Genomic DNA, 25316 nt, shown 5'->3' on the forward strand with positions numbered 1-25316 from the left:
AACTAAGTAGTATTCCAAACCAAAGAATATTAAACACAGTTAGGTATAAAATTATTTTCTATTACGGACCACAATTTTACCTGAATTTAAATTCCGAAACTTTAGGTAATAATCTTGTTGCATTGTATGTCAATGATCACCCTTGGATAATCCCATTCAAAAGCAATTGGTCACTTTCTTATATCTATGAACAGACTTTACACTACAGCCTTATTGTTTTAGTTTTGCTGGTTTTGTTTATTTATTTAGTGCATATGAAGCGATTAATTTAACAGCCTGCAAATTCTTAGAAAACTCCTTAAAATATCATTTTTTACCAGGTTTCAGAGAACAGTCTGTTCTAACAAAACTTGTAGATGTCAATTTCAGAATATTATATTATGCAACAAGTGTGGTAAACGGCATTTGAGTCACGAATTAATTTGGCAAGAGCGAAGCGAATATTTAAGAAACGAGTGACTTAACCCATATTATCCCAAGCATAAAAAAATAAAAAATGCTTTTTTGCTATGAAATTGTGTCAAAAAGAAAATAAAAACCCGAATCATACAAAAAAATTCTGTTGCGTAAACGAACCACTGGGAAAAAACATTAAATAATGTTTTGGGGCACATAAGATGATAATATACAAAAGAAAGTTCAAATTCGACAAAAAACAACTAAAAGTAGATTGTTTGCCAAATAGAACCTGGTTTGATACAAAAAGACGCACAATATTTTATGGTGCGTGAGCGCACCACTGGTAACACCCGGTTTCATTTTTGGTGATATTTTACGATTGCATGAAGTATGTAAATGCACATTACCCTTATTACAAACGTAAATTGTGTGGCTGTGGCAGATTCTAGTTCTGCTTCGAGCTTAATTAGCATGTACAATCATGAGGCCACCTTGATTATCACAACGCACTTTATCTATGGCAGGTGCAAGATTTCTTTGAGTAATTGTTTTATCAGTTTTTAAAAGTCGCAAAGCACTGTAAGATTTAAAATGTACCTGTTAAATCTTTTGTTCGTTGACAATATTATACAATTTCCATGCATTCACTACTAAACTATCCAGTGAGTTACAAAATAAACCCCACCACCATTTTTTCCAAATACCTGGCACCTGTAATTAGCAATTCCGTTGTCATGTTAATCTACCCCACCCATATATCTATTGTATTAGGCAATTACATAAGGTTGGGGTATATTTATAAGTTTCCGTTCTTTTCTATTATAGCGTATTACATTTTGGACAGGATCTGCACTAGAAGCATTACTTGCCACAGTTACAACTGAATTGTCGTGCCAACGGACAATAGAAATTTTTGATTCAGATTCATATGCTGAAAGATAGGATCCGAGGTCTTTTTTTCCAAATGATTTACAATTTTCCATTGGACATTTATTTGTTCTATTTTCCCAGATAGTACCGGTGGCAAAATAACCATTAGTTTTTAAATGTACAAATAGTTTGAATGAATGAAAAAAAAATTGGTGATTTACTGACTTATCTACAACAGAAAGTAGACCCATGACAACGCCACCGCCAAGACCAAGGTCAGAATGAGCTTTATTTTGAGCACCACCATATGGAAGTGAATAAAATAGGTACCCATCAGATGAAGAAAGGCACCAAAGCTTGAAGCCAAAACGAACTGGCTTAACATTTTGCAGGAATGGAGGCCAAAGTAAGGTACCATTTGTTCATCTATGGATAAGTTGAACGAAAATATGCCAAACCGAAGATTTTTTTTATTTATTACATCAAAAAAGGGTATAACTTTTGCAAATTTATTAATTTTATCCAACATATTATTGTCAGATAAGTTTTTATAAGATCAATTCCTTTGTCTTCATCAGTAAACCAATAATGCTAAATATGTAACAATGAATGATAACCCGAGAACAATAACATGCCTATAAAATTTAAAAGTACATTTTTTGACAAGGTGAATTCATGGCGGTTATTGTCTTGACCATATTCCTTCTACCACTTCGTCATCAAAAAACATAACAAATATTTCTAGCGGAGTTTTTCCAGAAAGCTTATTTTTTAGTTCCTCACATGATCTAAATTCATCGGATGTAGGTGTGTGAGTGTACTCAATCTGACCTTTCTTCCTTTGACAGTAGAAGCAAGCCTGTCGTTTGCAGAAAGCATACGTTTTTTTTTTTAATTCCAAGGTTTCATCATCTGATGAGTCCCATTCAGGTTCAGTAGTTGATGAATTACAGGACTGTTGAAGGACAGGTGTATCATTAGGTGCATGTAACTCGAAAGTTCCAACTATATCAGTTGATCCCCAAACTCTTGTAGATTATGTTATCGTTCATATCTTCTTTGTCAGTCAAGGTATCCACGTCGGGTGGAATATAGACCGCGGCAATATGTTATGTAAATATTTTTTCAAGTTATTTTTAGCATAAATTTACAAGGAATGGAATGCTACAATACATAAGAATACGTAAATCCAAATAATACTTACGACTTTCATTGTTATTGTTCTCATCCATCACGATCTCCTCCATAGCTGCCTCTAATTCCTTTTGAGTCAAATACCTCGGAAATGCCATATTTTACGAACTGTAAGGTTCGCTGCACAAGACACAAACTAATACTCAAGAACACGCTAATTGTTGGATGTTTATTCTGTATGCGCTGACTTGTCTCGACTTGCAATAACAAAGTTTTGTTTCACAGCTAAAACCAGTGGTGCATTCACGCACCAGTAAATATTTTCAAAAAATAAAGCATAATCAATACAGTATTTCCAATGTATGTTTTCTGCGATGTAATCTACATGCTATAGACAACAAAAATGGCAAAACAAATCCAAAATATTTTTTTTTACTATTTTGGATTTACTTGAAAATGTGATACAAATTTATGTACCGCTTTTGTTATTATATAAGATCTTTCCTTTACACATAAATAGCTATGTCCATGGTTTCTTTAGTAGTGATAATAATAAAATTTCTAAATGGACGTGCAAAACTATTTCCTGAATGTGACAAAAAAAATCATAGAATAGGTAGTGCATTAACGCACCACTGGGACAAAATAGGTTAAAACGTTGCAAACTATATTTTTTCTACGACCGTTAGTTTTTGAGGAAAATTTTTGCAAAACAACACGAATACATGACCGTCAGAATTTAATCCATGAGAAACTGATGCGGTCAAATTACACTTTCAGCACGATAGGAGAAAAAGAAGAGTAGAAAGAAAAAGTTACGATTTATTTATCGCAGCCATATAACGTAATGTCGCAACAGTCCATTTTGAACATATAGCCAACGTTTTTTGTTAATCTGAATTTCGGTATTGAAGCCGCCCTGTACGTCCAACATACATATATGTTTGTGCAAATTTATTTTATAATTTTTAGGTAGAGGTCCTCTGTTTTTGGAAGTTTAGTAATTAACAAAATTATTCGTACACTCTCAATCAATCGATTTAATTTCTTGATTTTTTCAATCCGATGTACGGTTTTCGCTTAAAAAGGTAACAGGCATAGTCATAACAATATCGCTAATATGACATGGCATACAGAGAAATTAGTTTTTTTATTTGCCATTAAGAGTAATCATTTCTTTAAGGAAATCAGTGGCGTGTGACTGACAAATCATCATTAAATCGAGATTTTTTTTGTGAAAAATAAAATATCTATATAAAACAAAATATCTAGTTTTAATGAAATAACAAAACATCCAAACAACAAGATAAATAATAAACAATTCTTAGTTTCAAAAAAAGCATTTCCCTACTACTAACAGTTTTCAACAAAATTGGCTGTTAATAAATTACTAACAACCTTTTTTTAAAAAGAGTAGAACATAGAAACCAGATAAGTTGTTGACGGTACCCTCCACTTCAGCCCTTTTCCTCATATTGCCAGGCACTCTTTGAATTATACCTCCAGTGGCTCTTATTAAATCACAGGAAACTCTTATACGAACCTTCAGCTCTTTTACAGTGTTTAACCAGACTTTTACAATGCTAAGACAAAATACAAACTATTTTAATCTGTGGACCTAGGGAGCCATGGTTGAGGTCTGCCACACTAAAGTGAGCAGTCCAGGCGATATTTATAACCATTTAGACTTTCTGGCCGGGAAAAGGACCAAATTAAGTAATTTCCAAAAATTTCATCCCAAACATTTACTGAAAACTGTTGATGTTCTACAACTGCAGGGGGTTTTCATCTGCCCAGATATGGTTATTCTGGAAATGTCTAATTGCATTTCTGGAAAAGTTAGCAATTTTGTCCAAAAATCATGGACAAAATTAACACCCAATCGAAAATCTCTGGGAACTAACGCTTGGACTCGTTGAATATGATACGGGTACAGTACTCGTGCAAAATTTTTCAAACCAAGGCAGTACTAAGTTCAGGATTTTTATCAACAGAACTGCTTCTTCAATATTCGGACTTCTTACAGTCCGATGGGCTCCTTTTATATGATTATTTACTCCTAAAGTGCCTGTTTAAGTGATCTTTCTATGTTCATTTGAAAATGTTTGTCTATTTGATATGACTCTATTAGGAAAGCGCTCTTGAAATAATCGCCTACCTTACGGCGCACTGCCATCAGCCAAACCATACATAAAATGCATATCTGCCAACTCGACCATTCTTTTTTAAAATAGCAATGCTCCGATATTTTAAACACCAAATTAATAACACTCGAAGAACTGAATTTAAAAACTGATTTCGAACAACCGCCTTCACAGCAGAATTAATAATGATGTACTTCGATTTTTTCAAATATTTTAATCAAACAGATAGAGAATTACTTAAGTAAGTCTGCATACTGTCGTACTAACGATACTGTTATGACCATGCAGAGGTTTTTATTTTTTTAAACGATAACCATACACCGTGTACCAAATAAAACGATCCACTATACGATCTGGAAATCCATAGGAGATACGAAAAAAGTCTCTTTACAGAAATTTCTTGGACTCTCCTGAAGATGTCAAATATTATAATTTTGTTGATACAGAGTGTCCCAAAAGTGTACCCCCAGACATCAACTTTGTTATTTTAAATGCAATACCCTATATATTTCGACATTTTTTGAATCCTTGGTTAAAATTAAGGTCACATTCTTAAGCAGTTCCTATTCGAATTTTGCATAGTTTAGGCATAAATTGAAGTTATATGATTTTTTTTTCGTATTATGATTGCCCCATATAAAATTGTGTTGTGACGCTAGAAGTATTGCAACGAAAATTTAACCACAGACTAAGGAGATGATGCACTACTCAGCTTATACATAACATCAATTTGTGCCTAAACTATGCAAAATTCCAATAGAAATTTCTTCAGAAAGTGACCTTTATTTTAACCAAGGATTCAAAAAATGTCGAAATATACAGGATGTTCCATTTGAAATAACAAAGACGATGTATCAACAAAATTATAATGTTTTAAATCTTTAGGAGAGTTCAAGAAACTTTTGTACGAAATTTTTTTTCGTATCTCCTATAGCTTTTCAGATTGTATAATGGATCGAATTGGAAAAAAATCAAAAAATTAAATTTCTTTGGAAATGCTTGGAGATTGTAAGAATAATTTTTTTTTAAGAGAAATCAGTGACCACTGGTGTATTTAAAAAAAAAAAGTGGTACACTAAATAATACCATTTGATGTACATGTATGCCAAATATCAATCAAAGTGGAATTCCAGATATTAAAAAATATATTTAATTTTTTTAAAACTTTATCACCCTGTATCTCAAAAGTTAAGACGTTTAGGACTTATGTTCATATGAAATTTTCTTTTTAAAATGGGCCCAAATATCGACCTGTTAATTATTGATATTCAATTCAATCCTGTATTTTAAAAGTACAAATGAATCAAAACGACTTTGTTTTTTTTTTATATAATTTACAGATTCTGAGGTATCATAGCATTATAAACGGGTCACCCAGTATAATTAATAGTTTTTCTGAGTTTGCTACTCGATAAAATTAGAAATACGGGCATGGGCGACCACGACCACAACATCAACTGAAAAAGTGAACCGACGATGCAGCCGCGGCCTACTGGGTGACTGCGGGCGTCTTCTTTGCTGGGGGTCCGGCGGTACCTTTTTTAATGCTTCACGCGGCAGACTATCAGAACCGCATTGTCGACCGGGCAGACAAAGATAAATCCTAGAGACCCATGGCAGGCCTGGCTCTTGGTATGGGGTCCGTTTTTGATCGGACCCAATCGCCCGATAGCATCGAGCACTTAACGGCGAGAAGAACGTCCCCGTTACCTAGCTGGTCAACTGCGATAACATGTGCTTTTTATAATTCCAAATAAAAAACTTGACTCCACCCGGTGGTCGCACAGAAAAGAATGAAACATAACGGGGGACGTAACAGCACGGGAGTCTTTTTTGTCACGCGTGCAGTTTTGAAAAACCGATCATTAGTCGCGGATGTATGGTTAAATTAGTTTATGTTCGCGGCATTCTTACGCGAAAGCGTGCGGACTGGTGATTGCTGACTTTATAAGTGCATATGTGTCGGGCTAATGGTATGTTTAATAATTCCTCGTAGAATCTCTAAACAGGCATGTTAGTCCTAAATCTGTTTAACAAACTGTCTATCACGGCTATGGAAAATTATTGCAAATAAAAAAATAAAATTCTGATAATCTGAAGCCGGGTGTCTGGTTTTATCAGCCACAGACTTTTTTAGTGTTATTTATGTCAAGGCCGCATACAATTACGTTGAAATTTAGTAGTTTAAATTTAGTAGTCTATATACAGGCTGTCTTACGATCGGTGAAACATTTTTGGACATTTAAATTTAGTCACATAGGATGTTGACTCGCTCTGTTGATCTAGAATATTTTCAGTATCACAGTGTTGGCGGTTTTCTCTAAAAGTACCCACAAATTTGATTTTTTAAAGGAAACGACCCCTATGTTGCTCCATTTGTCATCACTTTCCTATCATTTTTATTATTTTAGTACAATATCCATATTAATCACTAGCGGATTTCTAAATATGAAATATTGTCCATATTTTAAAAATAAATAAATAACTAACTTCAAAAACTAAAGTAAGTGTGTGGGGTCACATATATTCGGCGATACAAGTCATCACCACTTTGATTTATAAACTTAGCTTCAGCATCATGGCACTAATAACAAAACTTAACAGGCATATTCTAGCATTCTTGCCATATTCACAGTTAAAGTTTGTACTTAATTTTTGTCCACCTTGTATTAATTGACATCCAAAATGTTCACTCAATATAAGACAACATGCCGTCGTCCACAATGAATCCACAAAAAATTAAATAATTAAGGTTCCCGCATAGAAAAAAATGTTAATATGTTTGACAATAAATTCAAGATTTGTCAAAATTTGTTAAAGACTTAAGTACATAAAATTATATCTAGAATTTTCCTGTTAATCCAAAAATGCAGTAATGTACACTTTTTTCTAGTTAAAATAAGAAATTTGGTATTTACCCCAGATGAACGGAACACCCTGTATATATAAAAATTATAAACAGTCTAGATGAAACCATGCAAATTTTCTGTGTCGCTTTCTTTGATCGTTCGGAGTTTCTGAGTTAAAGGGGTGGGAAACCGTATTTTGGACCCCATACTAGTTTCCTGTGGGTAACATCTTCTGCAGTTTACAGGGTGCTTACAGAATTACGTTTTTTCTATCTTAGTTATTATTTATAAAATTGACAATAGTCAGTTATGGAAACTTATTAAACAGATGAAAACTGGGCTACATATAGTTTTTTTACGCAGGATTCAATGGAATAGTCAATTACACTCACAAACTTTGTTTTAAAAACAATTTTTTTTAATAGAACACCCTAAATATATAACAAAAACGAGAATATATAACAGATAAGTTTTAATATAAAAACAATGCTTTAATTTTATTTATAAATTATCCTAATTTACTTAAGTTGTCAAGCAGTCATTCTGTAATTATTATAATTATTATTCTAAGTTCTGCTACAGATCATTGGATATAATAGCAGATTGTTATCAATGCGCATTTAATATTACGCACACACATGTTTATTTTGACAGGTAGCTAACTATCTATTAATAAAAAAAAGATATATGTGTTGTATTTGGAATACCTCTTATGTGTCACTTTTAAAAAGCTACTAACCAGTCTAGTAAAATTATTAAAAGACATATGAGTTAGTTATATCAAAATTTGTAAGTGGCTTAAGAAAAATGACTACGCCCCTGGGTAAAAACTAGCCAGACCAGTCTGAATTTATTAGGTAAGTATGTAATAAGCATAACCAAGCTACAAAAACTTTTTATAAATGCAAAATTTCCAAAATCACTCGGTATCTAAAAAACACCATAGCAATCTTTTATTGACACCTTTCATTTAATCAAAAAAGCTGCAACACGCTAGCCTCCATCAAAAATGGAACACAAAAATGATGGAAATTATTTTCGATATTCTAAAATGACCAGTAGTATTTGTTATATTCAATTTTAAAACTCGGTTTCTGCAAAGATTTTAATTTTAATCATGGTTAAAATGAATACTAGTTTATAGAAAACTCCATATCTCCAAAAATACTCATCTTATATTAATAAACTAGGAATCGTTAAAATGTTTTTGGCTAGGCTATAAGTGATCGCTTAACTGCAAAATAATAAAACCGCTGTGAAAATGGATTTTGGCAAAAAATCCACTTTTCGCATTGTTATCAAGGTCTAACCAGCCAGAAGTTATTAAATCAAACAAAAATTTTGGATGTCAAATGATATTTAAAGACAAAATAAAATTTTATTTCATCTTTTACTTTTTTTTGCGATAGCTTTGGTTTGCCAAAAATAAGTCAATGGCTGACATTATATTGATGATAACAATAACGCAATAACAATAATGGTGGTCATCTCAGAAACTCAAAATTGATTTCCGGCACTTTTTCCAGGATTTGCCTAACTTTCTCTTCTAATTTAACTAACTAGATTATTATCAGCATCAGCTATAGTTTCCTGTGTACACACTAACTCATTTTACAATTTACTAATTACTGATTAAAGATTGGAAATAATTTAAAAAATCATGAAACTTTATGCTTTGAGTGCTTTTTCTCGATAAATAATAGTTCACGGAAATATTTCTTTAAGGCGGGATTCAAGGCAACATGCGTAGTAAAGAAGTTGAAGGATAATTTGTTTAAAAACAGTGGTGACAAAAGCATGGCAATATTTTTTCTTAATGTTAACTGATAAAATCAACAAAGAAAGAACAATATTTTAAACGCCCCAATATAAGGAGAACACCATTTTCAATTATTTACAATTTCAATAACCAATATCCCATCCATTGTTGAGTGAGTTGATCAACATCAAGTGGTAGGTTACTCCTAAGTTACTCTCAGGTCGTATTTACTGTTCTACTCATTCCCGTAAGTTTTCTATCGGGTTCAAGTCCGGGTACTACACTAGTCAATCTAAAATTCGAACATTGTTCTGCCTGCAACACTCCTGCACATTATTGAAGGTGTGTTTAGGATCATTGTCCTCATGAAAAATGACTCGGCGAAAAAAAGCATAACGTTTTCTACAATGTATCTGTATAATTATAGAGGACCCTCCACCCCAGATGACAGGCCAGCCCACCAGACTACACTACCTTTACAATTCTTTACTGCAGGGGTTATTGATGATGATGATGATACTTGGTTTACAAGAATTCTAACCGTCTCATTATCTCGGAATCAAAAACATTATAACGTGTCTGGTCATTAAAAAATATCTTTCTCCGCTCATCAGCTGTTCAGTTGATTTGCCTTTGTGCGAATGCAAGCCCAGCAACTCTCTTTCTAACTTACTCTAACTTGAAGAGCTCTTAAGATTTGGGATGTTAAATCTTTGGACATAACAACTCATTTCCCCATTTTCTTTTCTAAACGGGCGTTAAAAAAAGTTATATTAAACTTAGTTATTATTGTAATAGCTCAAAATTGAGTAGACCCACGGTCTCTTTTTTTTTTAATAGAATAATAGAGAAACTGAAGCTGATCCATTTGTGTTTACATTGTAACGGAAGTGTTGAATAATTTTGGTAAATGATTAGGAGCTAAACAAACAAATAACCGCTTGATTAAACTGATTCCACAAAGTCCTCCAAATTGACGATCCACAACGAAAACCAGAAAAGCGTATATGAAAGCAATTGGCTCCCAAATATATATTTTGCTTTCGTTTAATTATAATTAACCTTTTGACTTTGACTGTGTATGCCAGTTATTAAGTGAATCTTTGCTGGAGGCAAGATATAATACTGTGTCAATAATACGACCATAATAACATTGTTCAGTGCCAACCGGTTTTATTGTCTGCTCTTATCAACGTCTGACTTGGCGAAAACAGTATAGTTCCACGTTTATCGAATATTCGTCGACGTTTCACTATGACAGAATAACGCGTTTTACCACAAACCGAAAGCTCAACCAACCAAGTTGGCATCTTCAGGAGAAGATTAAAACTTTAATTTTAATCTAGTTAATCTAGTTACTTTCGCAAAATGAATGAAATTCATTTTTTGCGAAAGTATACGCGCCAGTCAACTTTTTTCAGATCTCGGAAACGGTTGGTCCTAGGGGACCGCCATTGGTACAGATCGAATCAGGGTCGAAAAAAAATTTTTTTTTTGTCTGTTTCTGCGTTCTCCGTTCTCTGTATGGGCTAAAACCGCGATAACTCGGCAACCGTTTGAGCTAGAGGGCTGAAATTTTGACCCTTTTATCCTGAAAAAACGGCTTTCTAAAAACGAAATATGAGCCCGATCCGACCACGGCAACCCCGATTTTTTGTCACTTTTGTTTCGATTTTTCGGCTTCGCTATGAAACACGATAACTGTCCGAAATTTGAATCTATCGATTTGAAATTTTCCACGAATGTAGAGACCGGGCCCCTAACGGAACCTATTGAAATCGAGAGGGATCGATGATTGGGAAGTATTTTTAAAAATTCAAAAACCACGTTTTTTTGAAAAATTAAAAAAGACTATATCTCGAAAACGGTTTCGCGTATCGAAACAATTCGCAAACGAGAAAATGCAGAATGTGGATACCCATAAATCCTTATTCTTGATAACCGGGTGTGCCGGTATTTCCAAAAAACTGATCCTCGAGTTACCCTCGCAAAGATAATTGACCATAAGTTAAACACTGTTACTCAGTCAGACTTTTTTTCTACATGAAAGTGTAGGCCGTAGAGACAGCTAAAATCGTTGTATTTAAGGTTTTCGCGTATTGTATAGGGTGTTCTAGATATATCGCGTTTTATTGAAAAATGCAACAGGTGCCCCAAATTTGCAGCTATCGACTTCAAATTTGGCAGGGTGGTAAAAGTCCACCCCGCACCCAATTACTTGAAGCTAGGCGCAATCGGACATCGGCAAATATTTTTTAAAAATTTTCGAAAAATTTTTTGTCGTCTTTTCGGGCTGCATAAAAAAATTCATTTCGCGAAAACGCTGTACCCGATCGACAAAATTCTTGAACCAAAAGACGCACAGGATCCGGGACTATAAACTTTATTTCGGGCATTTTTTCGATTATATACAGGGTTTTTGAATTATAGCCAAAAATCTGAAAGACTCTGAAAATTGTCCTTTTCTAGAGTACATTATTAGCAGTAGGTTAAAATTCGTAAAAAATATGGAAGATTGTTTAGAACGTAGGTGTAGACCACACCGAGACCTACAATTTTTGTATTTGCAGTTTTCACCTAGAAAACATGCTGCTCGAGATATTTGAAAAAATGCATGTGAAAATCGCGGTCAATTTAGACGCGATGACGTCACCATAATCACGTGCTGTGCGCTGCATTGTTTCAGATAAGTATTAGTTTCTCAAAAACCATTTGCTCTATTGGCAAACTTCATTTACAACGGAACGTGGGAGATTCAGGGTTTTAATCTCGATTTCCGTAATTTTTTCCGATTATGTACAGGGTGTCTCGATTATGGGCAAAATTTGTAAAGTACCGTGAAAATTGCCGTTTTCGTGTATAAAATATTAGCTGCAAATGAAAAACTGTAAAAGATAGGAACATTTGGTTTGAAACGTATTATGAACTGTATCGAGAGTTACAATTCTCGGATTTAGAGCTTTCGTCTACTATACAGGGTGCGCGAGATATTTGGAAAAACATAATCAATAAAATCATAATTCGTCATGAAATGTCAACATTTTCAAAAAGTAGTTTCTGATTCGGATTTCTGTTCCTCAGAAACCCCTTTAGCCAAAATTTTGCAAACTTTTGGGACATTACCTCGAAATCACATATTGGGCTGAAATACCAGCTCAAAAATCGATGGTTCGTAATTTATGATTTATATCTCGGTTATTTTAAACTGAGAAATTGAAATCTATATGTTATATACCTACGTCCTTTCTCTATCCAACAACACCAAAAAGTTTCACACAAGTTGTACCGTTTGGCGTCGGGAACGGTTTTTGTGGGATGCTGCAAATTTTAAAATAATGCTTAATTACAATTAAATGGAGGGGGCTGGGGGGGACTTTATAGTATCTGCGAATAGGCTTCATTGACCTCCATCTACAGTAAAAATTTCAAGCTTCTAGTGGCAACGTAGGTATTTTAAAAAATTAAAAATTTAAATTTTTTGGAAAAATCACGACCAAGTGCACATGAAAATTTTGGATCGAGGTCGATGTAAACCGATCCGGTTGAAATTTGGCACGAAGATAGGTGATCGGGTGGGTTTTCAAAAAAAATAGTCGGTTGTTTAATTCTAAACTCCTTAGTCCTTCCGGGGGATAAAACATCGAGAAAAAAACGGATTTTTTTAATAAAATGTTCTATATTTCCGTTATTTATAATTTTAGGAATTTGAAATTGATATGTTATATACTTTAGTCTTTTCTCTATTTAATGATATGAAAAGATCTTACACAAGTTGTATGATTTTTTGTCGGGAATTGTTTTAGTCTGAGAATGCAATTTATTCAAAAAATGTATTAATTATTATTTATAATTAATTGGTAGGAGCTGGGGAGGGCTTTATAATTTCTATGGATAGACCTCATTGACCTCCATCTTCGGAAAAAATTTCAATCTTTTCGAAGTAACGTAGGTATTGAAAAAGGAATGAAAATTGGGATTTTTGAGGAATATCATGATATCCATGAAAATTATAAATTGAGAATATTAACTAATGATAGGGGGGGCTGGATTCAGACTTTATGGTATTTACGAATTGACCTCCAACTTCGGTAAAAATTTCAATCTTCTCGGAGAAACGCATATATTTTAAAAAATTAAAAATCTAAAATTTTTGAAGAAAAACATGATAAATATGAAAATAATAAATTGAAAATATTAACCGAAAATGGGGGGTTGGGGTTAACATTGTAGTATGTGCGAATAGACTACGTTGATGTGCATCTTCTATAAAAATTTCAACTTTGTCGGATCAATATAGATTAAGAAATAACCTTGAAACCTCATTTTACATGGAAAAATCGGCTTTATAATCAATGATCAATTTTGAATGTTTTATATCTTATTTATTTATAATTTTGAGAATTTGAGATTTATACGTTAAATACTTTCGTTCTTCCTCTATAAAAGGATACCAAAAAGATTCCCACAAGTTATACCGTTTGTCGTCGGGAACGGTTTTTGTATGGGGTTGCAAATTTAAAACAAATAATTAATTATATGTAAGTGGAGGTGGCTGGGGGGCCTTTTCTGGTATTTACGCATAGACCTCATCGACTTATATCTTTGCTATAATTTTCCAATTTATCGATCAATCAGGGAGCGCAGGTTGCTTGAATTAATATCAATGCAAATCGCATTTACTCGTAAAAAGTTTTATATTTAACGAAGTTTGCCATGATATTTAAACTCGGCTAGACATGAACGACCCTTTATACAGGGTGCAAACATAATACAATTACATTTTGCGAAAGTTCCGTAGTGGTCCGCAGGAGCATGACAGAAAAACAATGCTTTCTCTTAGGACAAGAAGCCGCGAAGCGGCTTCTCCGAAATACAAAGCCGCGGAGCGGCTTTGTTGACTGCGTAGCGCGTAGCGCGGAGCAGTCGCCTCGCGCAGCGACGAGATTGCGAAAGCAATCTTGTTTTAATCTTCTCCTGAAGATGCCAACTTGGTTGGCGAAACGCGCGTCGAGTACGTAAAATTGAGTTTCGTTTTGCGGTAAAACGCGTTATTATGTGTTAGTACAGTGTCGAAGGCTCCAGTCAAGAGTTTGGTTTCACTATGAGTTTGTAACTTTTACTATAGCAGATAATATTCATATTCATTTATGGTGCCTTCAGTAATAATTGAAAAAAAAACAAATTTATACCGGATGTCCCAGTAAAGTTACCGAGGGGAAACGTACAGAATGCATGTGTAACTGGTGGCCTAACTACTTGCTGTTAAATCGACCCAAAAATAAATGCCCAACAACCAGGCGAAAATACTTTGAACAAAAAAAAACAAATTTTGAGGCTAAAGCATAAAGTTTGTAACAAATACTCTTGTGGGATAACATCGAATTCTTCCCAAAGTGCAATTCGCGGATTACGAAGGCTGCTTAAGCGTTTTGGAGAATATCTTATATACAGAGTTATTCAATATACGTTAGTTCGTGCAATATACGGAGTGTTTCACGGTTGATGGTACTTTAGACGTTTAGAGCGAATGGTACACTAGACTGTTCTGAAAATTTGGCTGGTTTGATAAAAGGCGATGCTCTATCAACATTAAAATTTTAAATGGGACATCATGTATATTATTGAATCTTCAGATCCGCTAATACTTTATCAGTGTTTTTGAATAATACGTTCCTGTACCCTATCTTCAGCCGTTTTCGAGAAAAAAAAAACTCCGACCGAGCTTCAATTAAATTTTTATTACTACAATACTGGAGCCAGTAGAAAGGTAAAATTTTTGCCATAGTTTAGAGAGGTATCGAACAGAATTTCCTAATATCGAAATTAGTTCTACATTATACAAGGTTATAGTGAAAAGTAGTGTTTTTTTGAATAAAACGCCCCGTACATTATAACATATTTTGAGAACGAATTAAATTTCCTTTCGAATAAAAAGAAGTTCCTTTTAAAATTGGAGTACTTTGGCATAATTAATCTTTTCGTTGGCCAACGAAGCAAAATTTTCAGAAGAGGGCATTTTCAGTTGAGAAAATCAACACTTTTAGTTTGTTGACAATCCTCATGCTACAGAAGAAACGGGATTTTAAAGGAAATTTAGTTTAAATGTGTTTTGCTTGCTAAAAGGTAATACAGTAAGTTTTTTATTTACGATGAGTGCAAATACAGTGGTAAATGTTTTCCTCAAGAATCTTAGCCTTCAGGAACTTCGGACAGCGACTAATTGCACTGCAAAAACTACACGATTTATTTAATCGAAGTTTGGGGCAGTGGAATTGGCCAGCTAGATCGCCCGATCTCACGCCATTGGATTTTTACCTATGAGGTGCGTTAAAATGACGCTTCGATTTTGACACCGATGCGGAGCACGGAAGAGTTACCTCATCGGATTGTATAATGCTTTAAACAAAAAAAAATCTTGGAAGAAGAATTCTGCTACCATCAGTCGACTTCAACCGATTTGAAACACATTTTTCCAAGTTTTATTTTAAATACCTACCTATTCTGTTAATGTAAATAGTTTGTAAAATATTTTTCGTAAAATGATTTTCAAAGCTTTTCTTAATTCTGAGAAATTTGAAAATGAATTATTTAACATATGACGGATATTTATTTCATGGTCAACTAAAAGACAAATTATGTCAAAGTAATGCAGTTTTGAGAGAAACTTGCTTTTATTTCGGCAACCAAGCGAAAGGGAACTTAATTTGCTCTTAGAATATATGATAACATATAGAAAGTTATATTTAAAAAATACGCTTTTAACTATTTTTGTATCTCTTAGGCAAATCATTAGTTTTGTCCAACCCTCTATGATATAGAACGATTTTCGATATTAAGAAATAATGTGCAGTACTACCTTCGCTCCTTACTTCCAAAATTTTCATTTTCTGCTGGCGTCAGTGTCGTAGTGATAAAAATTTTAATGAATGAAACTAAAGATAAGTATAGTTATAAAGTATTTGTGTCCCATTTAAAATTTCAATGTTGACGTTACTTTTTCGAAGAAGTGGAAAAAATAGTTTCAATCAATAAAACATCACCGCTTAGTTTTCAGAAGTTCAGTCTAAATATTTAAATGAAGAATGGAAAACGTCAAATCGACATAGTATTTTTTAACTTCTGTAGACTTAGAAGTCTCGACAGAGACTATAATGAATTGTGAGGTTAGAATCTGCATGCTTGTACAAAAATAATTGTAAAACTTTTCGTATACTGGGTAATTTTCGTTTACTTCATTTTCTACATAAAAAACCAACCAAATAAAATTTATTTTCAGCCATTTTACTGATAATAATCGAAATTACTGAGAGCTTTAAAGAATGACAATACACAACAATTTCTTAATATATGTGTTGCAGACACTGATAATTTGACAACTCTACCGTATGATCTAATATAATTAGTGCTGCCACCTACACTACGTACTGACAACCATTTTAAAATTTGGAATCCATAGAAATAAAACACTGACTATTAATTAGGAAAAAAATTTTGAGAAATTCTGTAGATAAAAAATTATTAGAAGCCATTTCTGAAAAGTTCAAAATTTACTAATTTTTAAATGACTGTAATCAATCTTCTTTTAATGATAATCATACTTTATTATACGGTTTTAGAAAGCCTAAAGACTCAACTTTAACAATATAAACTGCTTTTTTGTAAAAAATTGCGAACATTATACGTAAATTTAATTTTAGTGAAAAAATAATTTTCCCCATGTTAACTAAATCTGAAACTAAAATAAAAATAGCGACCCGTTAGAGTTGAGCTACAGCTATCAAAAAGAAACATGTGAGAAGGTAAGAGCTAAAAAAGAAATTAATTTTTTTTTTTGAAGCACCCTACTATATATCAACAGAGCTATTTAATTTTAGTTTATTTGGACACAACCATTTCTTCGCAAATCCATTCCAGAAACCGACATAAGTAAATAAATTGAAAAATGGTTAAAAATCCCTTCGAGATTTTCTTAACGATTTAAACTCTCTACATTTTACCATTGCATTAAAAACTATAGATATTCTTATTAATAGAAAATTAGACCTAACATGCATTGTCACATTACAATCCAGCCCAAAAATCATAAGCAGTGAAACTATCGCCACCCGAACAAATAACATCTTACTTTCAAAACATCTTAGACAACATATCAAAACCACCACTTGTCCAAAAATTTGTCAACATCTTAGATCTATTAAGGACTTAAATACTGATCAGCACTTGCCGAACACAATCAATGTAATCAATTCTTCTACAATCTCTAGACAACCAAACAATCTTAACCGCGACTCAGATTTTACCTTTCACCAAAATAGACAGTCTTTGTATTTCAGTTAAGCTCTAAAGAAGAAAACAGGATGATTGCAGCAAATTCGATTTATCAACAACTGATGCTACAGGAATACAACAGTGGGTTATAAGTACCATAAAAATTTCTTTCTTTCTATTTTTGTAAGTTCATTAGGGCTTAAATATCTAACTAAAGACAAAGGATTCTGCGTCTTCTGATTATATTATTAGCCCTCAACAAAATAATATTTTGATCTCAAACACTAATTTTCAAACTGGTAACGAAGACTAAACTACTCACACATTTTTGCGGATACTTTAATACTTTTTTTTAGTGCCAAACCCTAAATTGAAATAATAATACTAATAATAATTGGATATTTTATTAAAAAAAGTATAAAAATTATTATTACAGGTAATGTTGAAAAATATGTTTTATAAACTTTGAAGATTTAAATTGAAATAATCTATACATGCGCATTCATTGGCACAACTCATTGTCGATCCAGAATCAACTGGCAAAATTCTAAACAACTTGTTGGTCTTGGATTTTTTTTTTTATAGAGAATTAGCAATCAAACATCCGGGTTGGGCTCGTGGCAATCTTGTTTGCCCGGATAGTGTCGGGTTGGTGCTTCTACCAGAAGTCACCGACCGACTAAACCTTTCCCTCTTCTACCCTTTTGTCTTCTTGGAACTGCTGACAGGCATTACTTCGAGAAAAGGGTCTCCGATTGACTGAAGTTCACCGAGCTTGTATAAGATTTGCCCGTTCTATTTTTTGGCAGAGTATTTGCTTTGTCATTTTTCAGGCGTGGCCCCAATTTGTCGGCGACTCTAACATTTTTTCAAATAGGTTGTCTGGGTTTATGTGACCTAGTATTTGCTCCGCTATATTTCGCTGCATGTTCCATCTTGGGCAGAAAAATAGCGTGTGTTCAACCGTATCCACGTTTAAGCAATAAAGCCAGTCCCCGGTTTCGGCCAAATTAAAACGTTTGAAGTAGGCTTCAAAGCACCCGTACCCAGTGAGTATTTGTGATTTCACCGCGTCGTCTCTCAAAACCATGGTCTTATATTTGGAATTAGCTGTTTACTCCATTCCGCTGTACCATCATCTCTGTCCCATTCCTCTTGCCAGCATAACATCAACGTGTTTTGTGCTTCCTTTTTAGTCTCTGGTCCATCTTTCTGTATACGGGCTCTGCACTTAACTAGGAGATTAGTAGGGGGGATCCTAGCTATCACTATAAGTGCCTTTTTGGAGTTTGTTCTGTCTGCTCCGGATACTCTTATGGCTACCTTCCTTCGAACGCTACTCAGTATCCTTTTATAGACTTTCTTCTCAATCACTTGTTCCGATATTGAGGCACCATATGGTAGTATTGAAGTCACTACGGAGCATAATATCGCCCTGGTGTTTTCAAGAGGTCCATTCACTTTTGGTAAAAGGCGACTGATGTTGTTCAAGGCCTTGTTGCCTTTTTCTGTTACGGCTCTAGCGTGGGCCCGCATGGACATGTTCCTATCTAGTTTTATACCTAAATATCTGACTACTTCCTGACTTTGAGTTGTTATGCTTTCCACTGTAACTGAAATGCTTTTAACCTTTCTTCCAGCAAGAAGTACAACTGCCTCCGTTTTTTGGGGGACCAATTTCAGGTTTTTAGATCCATTCTGTGACATTGCGATTGGCTACTGTTTCCATCATCACGTTCCGTAGGGTTGGATCTATTACTGATCCCCGAGGGACCTGGTCTTCGAAATTAGAATTAGATTCATCATGCCAACCTGTTCAACCTGTTCGGAATTTGTATATGTTTCTAGTTAGCAATCGTGACTATTGCTCATTTAATTCTTGCCATGTAACAATGATGACTAGCAATCTGTATTCTGTTTCTCCAAATTTAACAATTTCAAATAACAAGTAACTTAACGATCATATTTTGCTCTTATCTTCATTGATCCATTAACAGTTTTGCAACTTTTAAGACATGAATTAGGCAGTTCCAAATTTTTATATATACTTTTTCGCTGCTCCAGATAATATGGAAAATCAGTAAATAGATCTATTTTGTGGCTATTTTCTTCTCAACGAATATTAAAACAATCTTTAGAGAAATTAAGATAAGATTGAAGTATCGATTTACGCCGTTCGGTTACTTTTTTACTTAAAAATTCTAAGCTCTAAGGATTTTACCACAACCTCAAAGCCTGAAGAATGGAAAACAAATTTCAAATGTTCCGTTCCAGAAGTTTTGTAAAAAATATTGCAGTAAAATGTAGAAGTTTCTTTGGAAAAAAAAATGTTCATGATCATTTAATTTATACAAATCAGCGAGAACAAACAATACAAGACATAAACAATCACTGTTAAAACAGAATCATTTTGAAATTCCTAACGAGAAATGCGTTAGCTTATTTCCGCTAAACAAAGAGGCCAGCAGAAATTTAATAGCTGAAATACAACCATTTATGAAAGTTCCGCAACTAAAACGAAAAATTCCTCTTCAATTGCAGGTAAATAAAAATTGTAAAAATTTATTTATGGCGCTGTCATTATTTTTTAGATCTTCGTCAGTTTCAATTTTTATTATTATTATTTTATTAAGATTACGGTAAGTGAACATTTAAATTTAACAACTAGTCAACATGAAATTCTTTCTGCTTTCTTCTTCTTTCTTTCAATAACTATTTGACAATGTCACTGTCCATCAGCAATGTTGGTTAGGGTCTTGCTTCATAGCAATTATTGTTAAGATTGAAGAAGCAAAATTTGATTTTACATATTCACATTACTATCGTATAAAGTTTTAACAATCATCACATCATAACAATGTAGAAACAAAATAGATCTGAATATCGGGATTAATAATAAAATAGTATAGTACAATAAAAAAAGTATGTTCAACACGGCTGATGCATTCTGCGTTTACAAATTCCAAAAAAGAAACTTCGTCTCATTGGTGCATATCTAAGGCTCAGAACATAGTGGATAGCGGCGAGCAAGCAGCGCGACATCGCGTCCAAAACAAACCTAGGGATGTTCCGATACAATTAAAGTATCGATACCTACTCATTTCGATTGTACTCAAATCTTTTTTCGATACTACTCAAATAAATACTCCTAAAGTATCGATACTTACTCATATCGATACTTTTAGCACTTTATTATTTTTTTATTTACTTTAAGGAAACTAACAATGAACGTTGAAGGACAATAATTAAAACAAAATTAAGAAGGAAAAGAAAACTTTTATTGTAAAGGTTTGCGTCACGTTAAGCACGTACTTTAAACAAAAACTCCATCATAACATTGGAATAAGCCGATGATTACAATAAATAAAATTATTCGTAAGCAATCTCTTGTATGTTTGACAATTTATGTTGTTTGACAATGAAAAAAAATGAAGGGCGGACATCTTTCTCGCTTTTGGCTCGTTTTTTTTTCTAAATGGTAATGCTGATTCGATTTGATACCAAGTACTTTTGTTTCGATATCGAGTAAGTATCGCAATATTGATTCGATGCTATAAATACTTGGTATCGAATCAAAAGCATCGAGTACCTACTCGTATTTACTACTATCGGAATATCCCTAAACAAACCTGTGAAGACAGGTGCGTGTGCACATAGTAGAGCGATCTGCTCGAGCGACGAAATCGATTCAAATAATGGATTGTCAAAAATTAATAGATTTAGTCTTTGTGAGGGAGGATTTATGGGATCAATGAGTTAAAAATCACCATAACCGGTACATTTTAGATAAATTATGGGATGAAGTGGCAAAGGAAATGCAAACGACACGTAAGTATCTTTTATTTAACAGTAACAAACTTTTCAATTCTATTATTACATAAATAATTTTGAAAGTCTCTCTAATATCAGACGCAATATTTGTACTCCTATTATTTGTGCGTTGAGCTCCTATATTAGATAATGTGGGCTCATTTTGATGTTCATTTATTAACTGAGTATCAATTCCCTCAAGATCTAAAATACATTTAACAATTAAATCAGCAAATTCTGGATGCGTCTCGATAGGTTTCCATAAAAGTCGCCATTTAGCATTTAAAATTCCGAATGCGCATTCTACCGTTCTTCGTGCTCGTGAAAGTTTTTTATTGAAATATTCCTTTTCTGGATCAAGCTGTTGACGACTGTAAGGTTTTAATAAATGTCTCAGTAAGGGATAGGCTTCGTCGCCTACAAAAACAAATGGCATCTTAATTTGTGTATTGGGGAGTGGTTTGTCATCTGGAATATTCAATCTTCCTTTTTGCATTGAGTGAAACACAGCAGATGCTCGAAATGTCCCACCGTCACTCTGTTTTCCAAACCCTCCTACGTCAATTATCAGAAATTTGTAATTGGCGTCAACAATTCTTTGTAGAACGATAGAAAAATATTGTTTGTAGTTATAAAATATGGTACCGCTATGTTTCCCATCAATACTTCCGATACAATTGGGAAAGTTCCGTTTTCCATAGTATTCTTTTGCTATGTTCAAAAAAATAGTTTGGTCTGGAATACGCATATGAATTGGCGGTAGCGTTTACCATAGAATTGTTATTGTTTTCCATATTATTTTTGCCACAGTGGAACAACCTACCCGAAAAGTAAATGACAAGGATTTAAATGACGATCCAGTGGCTAGAAACCTAGAAAAAAAAAGTTATTATAGTTACAAGATGACCGATTGAAAAAGAAACATTCCCATATAATGTTTGTTTTCTTCGGATATTCTTCCACATGTTGTGAAAACGAAATATGTCATGAAAACTCTTTTCCTACGATTGTTCAAAAAGTTACTATTTTTTGCACTGTGCAGTAACTCACAAATCGCAGTTTTATGTTGTATGCTGTATAAAAGCGTTTTTCATCTTTTAGGCGGTCGAGTAAGGAATAAGTGGAAAAATGTTCGTGATACTTTCCGTCGAGAATTGCAAAAAAATGCTCGCCGATCTGGCGATCCCGAAGGGAAGAAACTGAAATCTTCATGGCCATTTTTTGAACAACTTTTATTTTTACGTGATCAGTTTACTGCACGCCCTTCCACTGGCAATTGGTCCCAAAGTCAAGATGAATATGATGATGATGCATCTCAACCAGAGTAACCATCAGAAGATAACGAGAACATATCAGTCACGTGTAAACCATTTTCTCCCAGCACATCCCATGATCGTCGAAAATCTTCTGTTACGATGATCGGTCTCGTGATCGACCAAATAAAAGACAAATTAATGACCATTTCGGGCAACAGTTGTTGGACATCGAAAAAAGGAAATTGACAAAATTTGAGGAAATTAACGATGAAGATTTAGCCTTTTTCAATAGTTTGAGGCCGCATGTCAGCAAATCTACCAGTTAAAACACCAAATACATCGGCTAATTCTACACCAAAGCAACCAGAGCTAGCATTATCGCAAAGACAAGCAGATTCATCATATTATGATTTATCTGGAAACATGAATTGTACTCAGTATTATGATAGTTTTGGACGTGTCTAGAATAACCGCTTCATTTATTTTGTATTTAGTTTGTACTCAAGAATTAGATCTCAGTTTAGAATAAATATCTTATTTATCATTTGTCCAAGTTACTAGAACTTACCTCAGTGTTATTATTAAACGCTCGGCGGGTCCTATAGGAGTGAAATTGAAATTGGTCCAGTTCTCTATTGGCTAATCATTTATCAGGCTTAAAATATAATCAAAAGTGGCTACTTCCATTCTGACATATCCGTAAAATCTTGTGGGGTCTAGCCGCAACTTTTCGTAAAGAGTGTGAAATTCTCCACACTCTCTTAGTTTTTTAAAAATTTCGTGTATACCACAACTTCTTCTTTGATGATTACGAAGATACCAAATTTTAGCGGCACTACTGTCTAGAAGTTTTACCGCTCATAACATTTTAACTTCACAATAAACAAATGAAAATAATATATTATGCAGGTATTAGGCTATTCCTCGCCGCTCTACTATATTTCGACACCTCAGGCTTGCTCGGCGCGATGTCGCGCTGCTTGCTCGCCGCTATCCTCGTCGCTCCACTATGTTCTTAGCCTAAGATAACATAGGTACTGCGTTTTAGTAGTCGTTTTTTTGATCCCGTTGAAAATGCAAAATTATCTAGATCATAAATTTTAAACAAATCGACTCGCGTAGCCAATTTTCCACTACAATTTATATATTTTCGCGATTAAAAAATATATATGTTGCAGTCAAAGCATTCATTTAGTAAATGTATACATTTACTAGTCAATGCATACATTTGCTAAACTCCGCAGTTAAAGTCTTCATTTTAACCGAAATGAACACATTTGCTAGTGGATGTATGCATTCACGGACTGCTTCTAGTCAAAGTGGGAAGTGGGTTAAATTTACCGGGAAACCTAAAACCTAACCTCTTTATTCGTGCTGCACCGTTTGCTGTTTGCTGTTTGTTGTTTTTCCATTTGAGATTCTTTGTAAGTGAATTGTTTAAATTGTATGTGTCCAGACTAATTATTATTAATTATTTTTTTAGTCATAAATATAAAATGGATAAAGAAGCGATGAAAGTTAAATTCTACGAATATATTAACAATACTGTCGCGAACATTGCATTGTATTTTCTTTGCTGTTAGGATTATTTCATAAGCAGGCAACAGTGCGGTTTGGCCGTTTAGTCAAGAAGACGAATGCGTTGAAAAAATAGAGGTTATGTTATGTGAAAAGGGTCGTTTTAGTATCCTTACATTTTTGCTGTGCCGAGAATAACCGTAACCAAATCGAAGTATATCTACGTTAGACGGGTAGTTTATCGCGGGTATTGGCAACAAATACTCCACAAAAGCTAACGGCTTTCGTATGACTGTGGAAAGATATACAAAACTAATAAATGATGTTAAATCCGCTAAATCTGCTCAGAAAAAAGAAAATCGTCACTTCTGGTTAATAAAACATTATGATATTATGTATGTAATGTGGATAAACTAATTGCACCAATAGCAAATGAAAAAGTGCTGTATTATGTTACTGTTGAAGAATTGGTTAAAGTTTTATATGAAACTCATTTATCAATTGGACATGGTGGACGAGACAGAATGAAAAAGGAACTTAAACTTCGCTTTAAAAATATAACAGCACAAGATATTCAAACATGTTTAAATAATTATGAAGTGTGCCTTAAAAAAAGGGCGAATAAAAAGAAAGGCTTGGTGGTTAAGCCAATGGTGTTTTCTCATTTTAATTTAAGATGTCAAGTAGATTTAATTGACTTCCAATCACAACCAGAAGATAAATTTAAATTTATATTGGTATACCAGGACCACTTAACAAAGTTTGTCACTCTTAGAGCTCTTAAGAATAAGACAGCTAATGAAGTTGCTGATCAACTCCTTCGAATTTTTTTACTATTTGGGGCACCATCTATTTTGCAATCGGACAATGGCTGAGAATTTGTTAACCACGTCATTGCTGGGAATCCACGCCACAGCCAGTCTCAAGGCAGTGTGAAACTTGCCTATCAAGATATTGAGAATATTTTAACCGCATGGATGCAACAAAATCAAACCAGTAATTGAAGTAGACGACTGGATGTGCAGTTTATGAAAAATCGAGCCCTTCACGCTGGTATAAAGCGAAGTGCTTACGAGCCAATGTTTGGACAACCCGCCAAGGTCGGTCTTACCTCTTCTTCCTTACCACACGAGGTATTAAACAATATAAACAGTGAAGAAGATTTGGAGAAAATTCTTGAAAATATCAACGGTAATGAAGAAAGTGTCCAGCAGATTCCACGACTTGAAACCATTGTGGAAGATGCTCTAAAATCAGATATAATCTTCAGAGATGTCGGGGAATTGCTAGTGGTTCAAGATGACACAGA

The 25316-nt window shown here is 33.9% G+C and overlaps 2 protein-coding genes across 2 annotated transcripts in view; one reads left to right on the plus strand and one right to left on the minus strand.

The window, feature by feature from the left end:
* Window positions 1-6150: 6150 nt before the first annotated feature.
* On the minus strand, window positions 6151-19130 carry LOC132701437 (uncharacterized). Its single transcript, XM_060669319.1, has 2 exons — window positions 18542-19130; window positions 6151-6269 (listed from the first exon to the last, which is right to left on the minus strand). The coding sequence occupies exons 1-2, from the start codon at window positions 19128-19130 to the stop codon at window positions 6151-6153; spliced, it is 708 nt and encodes a 235-aa protein (XP_060525302.1).
* Window positions 6474-25316, plus strand: part of LOC132701464 (zinc finger protein GLIS2 homolog) — a 53880-nt gene continuing 35037 nt past the window's right edge. Inside the window, exon 1 of the mRNA XM_060669401.1 lies at window positions 6474-6520. The gene's annotated coding sequence lies outside the window, so the exon portion shown is untranslated. The remainder of the gene's footprint in view (window positions 6521-25316) is intronic.

Source organism: Cylas formicarius, unplaced genomic scaffold (genome assembly GCF_029955315.1).
Source record: "Cylas formicarius isolate icCylForm1 unplaced genomic scaffold, icCylForm1.1 PGA_scaffold_4__25_contigs__length_36172078, whole genome shotgun sequence".
In the NCBI taxonomy this organism is placed as follows: domain Eukaryota; kingdom Metazoa; phylum Arthropoda; class Insecta; order Coleoptera; family Brentidae; genus Cylas; species Cylas formicarius.